This window comes from Microtus ochrogaster, unplaced genomic scaffold, assembly GCF_000317375.1.
Source record: "Microtus ochrogaster isolate Prairie Vole_2 unplaced genomic scaffold, MicOch1.0 UNK29, whole genome shotgun sequence".
Classification (NCBI taxonomy): Eukaryota; Metazoa; Chordata; class Mammalia; order Rodentia; family Cricetidae; genus Microtus; species Microtus ochrogaster.
The window spans coordinates 1,919,643-1,923,289 of NW_004949127.1; the positions used below are offsets into that span (position 1 = coordinate 1,919,643).

General features: G+C 46.0%; 1 protein-coding gene across 1 annotated transcript in view; it reads right to left on the reverse strand.

Moving 5' to 3' along the window:
- Spag1 (sperm associated antigen 1) overlaps window positions 1–3,647 on the reverse strand; it is a 53,655-nt gene continuing 50,008 nt past the window's right edge. The window contains exons 17-19 of the mRNA XM_005368124.3: window positions 3,260–3,421; window positions 1,539–1,907; window positions 1–1,460 (exon numbers count right to left, since the gene is read on the reverse strand). Of these exons, the coding sequence (XP_005368181.1) occupies window positions 1,329–1,460; window positions 1,539–1,907; window positions 3,260–3,421 (663 nt within the window). The 3' untranslated portion in view covers window positions 1–1,328. The remainder of the gene's footprint in view (window positions 1,461–1,538; window positions 1,908–3,259; window positions 3,422–3,647) is intronic.

Sequence of the window (3,647 nt, forward strand, 5' to 3'; positions counted from 1 at the left end):
GTAGATGAAAGCAGTTGTCATCCACTCCGATGAGGGCATCTCCAGAGAAATGCATCACGTGGTGTGTGTGTGTGAGCAGCCGCAGGGAGTCCTTGAACAGGCTCAGTTATCTGTGACATCAACACATGCTAGACTGCTAAGAGACTGCCATCATGTATGTATATATAGCATCCACTGTCTACTGTTACAATAACTTAAGAGAACCAATTACAGTAGGTTTTCAAGAGAAAACAATGCAGTTTGAAAGGTGCCATTTTACCCACAATGAGTCCTAATACTCTAATTATAAAAAAGATACGAAATTGACGTTACTCTTTCACTACTTTCAAATGAAGAAATACATACCCCTGAAAAAGACCGCCGTGGGCTACAGAAGAAAAAGACAGTACACCGGTTAAGGCCTGAGCGTCAAGACTGGAGGAATGGCTGTTCTTGCCGAGGGCTCACGTACCAGGAGGCTCACATCATCTCTGACTCCAGCCCAGAGGATCCAGTGCCCTCCCCTGGCCTCGGCAGCCTGCACGCATGGGGCGCACATGGAGACATGCAGACACACACATATTAAATAAATAAATACACCTTCTTTCCAAAGGCCCGAGTGCTTATTGTGCAGGAAATACCTTTAGCCCAGAAAAAGGAGCATCTAATGACCTTTTCCCTTCACGTTTACAGTAAGGAATAAATATATACTCAATAGAGCAGAAAACAAAACATCGCGTGTGGACATTTGAATGTTTGGGAGACAGGGGCAGGGTGACAATTCAAATCCAAATTCAGGCTGGCTCTGTTTCAGACCACTTTATTGCTCACAGTACCTATGTAAGGGAAGTCACATAGTAAAAAATGATTGGAATTTTTGGCAACTTTTTATTAGGCAATGTTTGTTTTCATATTAGAAAAATAAATTCCTTGTGGCTCTAAATTAATAAACTATAACGATCTTCTAGATATGAGTGTTGTACTTCATCTCAACTGACAATAACATGGACTTTGTGTATATCCGGGGGACAGAAAGTGATGGAAACATCACTGTTAACATTTGCTTTTACAGAACTAAAGACACTGAGTTTATAACTGTGGGTCATTAGAAGAAAATGTGTACTACAAATTAGAATGTAACTTGCTAAGTTCTAAATATAGTTATTAAATATAAATGTGTTGGCTCTAGTACAGAATATTTACAACCAATAAAAACCAGATTGTAGAATATATATTATTCTGGCTATAAAAATAAGTACAATGTCCAACAGTCCAAACAGGGGTTCTTATGGGTGCAGCTTCACCCATGCAATGCTGTCTCGGAGGGTCGGGAACTCAGCAGCCCTGTGTTAAAGCCCGTATTGCCTTCTTAGGGCCTGCACGTCCTCCACAGTGAACCGGTCGGCCTGTGCGTGTGATAGGCTGTCAAGCAGCTGTGCCATCTGCTCCTTTTGGCCTTGGTTAATTAGTGTCAGGGTCATCTGGAAAAGGGGACAGTCTTGTGAGCTCAAAGCTACCCAACCCCAAGCCAGGCTCCTCCCGGGCGTATTGCTGCTCACCTTAAACCTCTCCACCCTGCTCAGGTACAAGAGATGCTCGTACACCAGCGCGGGGTCCTTAGCCACGAGGTGACTCTTCAGAGACTGAACAAGGAGGAGGAGCATGTCGCTTTCGAGTTTGTTACTTAGTAACACTGGCAGATCTCTGGGTGCAGTGATGGCTAAAAGCTGTGCACAGGCTTCTGCATCTTTCTGGGTGCAGATGGTGTGGAGGACCTGCCCGAACTCATAGGCATTGCTAGGCCTGGAGACCTCGAGGTTTTTGGAGCGTTCTGCAGAGCCTCCGTCTCCAACTCCCTCCTTGGCAGGCAGGGAGGCGGCAGAGGCCTCTGCAGGTCTCTCAGGCTCCTCGTCACTGCTTTCATTTACCTTCCCAATAGAAAAGTAGACCAAGTCATGACACAGAATGCCAGCCACACATATCACAAGTCACACTTCACAGTGTGAACTGAGAGCTACATATGGTATTCCAGGAGTCAAGTTCACAGTATGAACTGAGAGCTACATACAGTATTCCAGGAGTCAAGTTCACAGTGGGAACTGAGAGCTACATACAGTATTCCAGGAGTCAAATTCACAGTGGGAACTGAGAGCTACGTACAGTATTCCAGCAGCCAAGTTCACAGTGTGAACTGAGAGCTATGTACGGTATTCCAGCAGCCAAGTTCCAAGTAAAAAAGAAAACTTCGTGGGTTTTTTTTTTGTTGTTTTTGTTTTTTTGAGACAGGGTTTCTCTGAGTAGTCCTGGCTGTCCTGGAACTCACTCTGTAGGCCAGGCCCATCTCTAACTCAGAGATCCACCTTCTTCTGTCCACTGAGTGCTGGATTAAAAGTATGTGCCACTACATGGCTAAAAATAAAAATTTTAATGTTATAAAATATATAATTTCTTTAATAAGGAGAAGTTAGGGCATAAAAGTATTCTTAGGAGTTTGAAAAACTAACCCACACTAAAAACAAACCGAAGGCCATTTTTATGATTAATTTTAGATTCATCTTCATGCCCTTGTATTTAATAAAGTGAGCCTACATTTTTTATTTCTCTTAATCAAAGAGGAAAAAAAAGTCCTCCCCTGATGCCTCATAGTGAAAATGTCAGGCCGTAAATAGGGTGTCAGTATTCACGGATGTCCAGGAACTTATGTCCTGACATTCTTCATGAGAGGCAAAGCAAGTGTGTGGCTTTCTAGGAGTCACAGAGGTATATGATGCCCAGGCCCTCTTGGCGAAACCCATATCATTGAAGAGCTAAGAGAGAAAGAGAACGATGAGGAGCCCCTCAACGCTCGCACAGGAGCAACTGTGCACACCTTTGGTCCCAGCATGCAGGGACAGAGGCAGGCAGATCGCTGAGTTCGAGGCCAGCCTGGTCTACAGCGTGACCCAGCAAAACAACAGTAGTACATCAGCCTGGGAATGTCCCCACCAGGAGTGGCTTGCATGGCTGAGGATGAGCCCTGCGTTTCCACATGTCTGCTCCAAGGAGAAGCCTAAGACATGGGCTCCCAGGGTACCAGCCAGGCAGAGGTGACACTGAAACAAGAACCTCCCCAAAACACAGACACCCGGTATCCGTGGCCCGTGCTGAGATGGTAAAGATTCTGCCTTCACTGACAAGCAGAATAAAAGGAAAAAGGTCCTGTAGAACTCACAGGAATATCCCTTAGGATTCTGTATAGAATCTCAGCGGCGTGCCTTCAAAGAGCCTGAAATACAAATACCTCTTGAACTTCGATCCTCCTCCTCTCCCCTCCTTTGCTGGGAGATGCGGTGCCACTCTCAGCATCGGGGCACCTGGTTGCCTCTTGCAGCCCCGTCTTTGCCTCTCCTGGGTCCGGGTGTAGGAGGGCTTGCCTGGGGTCAGCTAATCTTTCCTGGCAGTTCTGAAAAATGTGACAATACGATGGTTAGCATGAGTAAAGGCTCTTGTGTTAGCCCGGATGGCAGCGCTTTGTGTAGTGTGTGCAGGTGGCATCCTTCAGTCCGTTCACACAGCGGGCATATAAGACAGTTGGCATACACCCCACTACAGCAAACCTCCACTGTGAGACAGTCGGCATACACCACGCTACAGCAAACCTCTGCTATGAGACAGTCAGCATACACCCC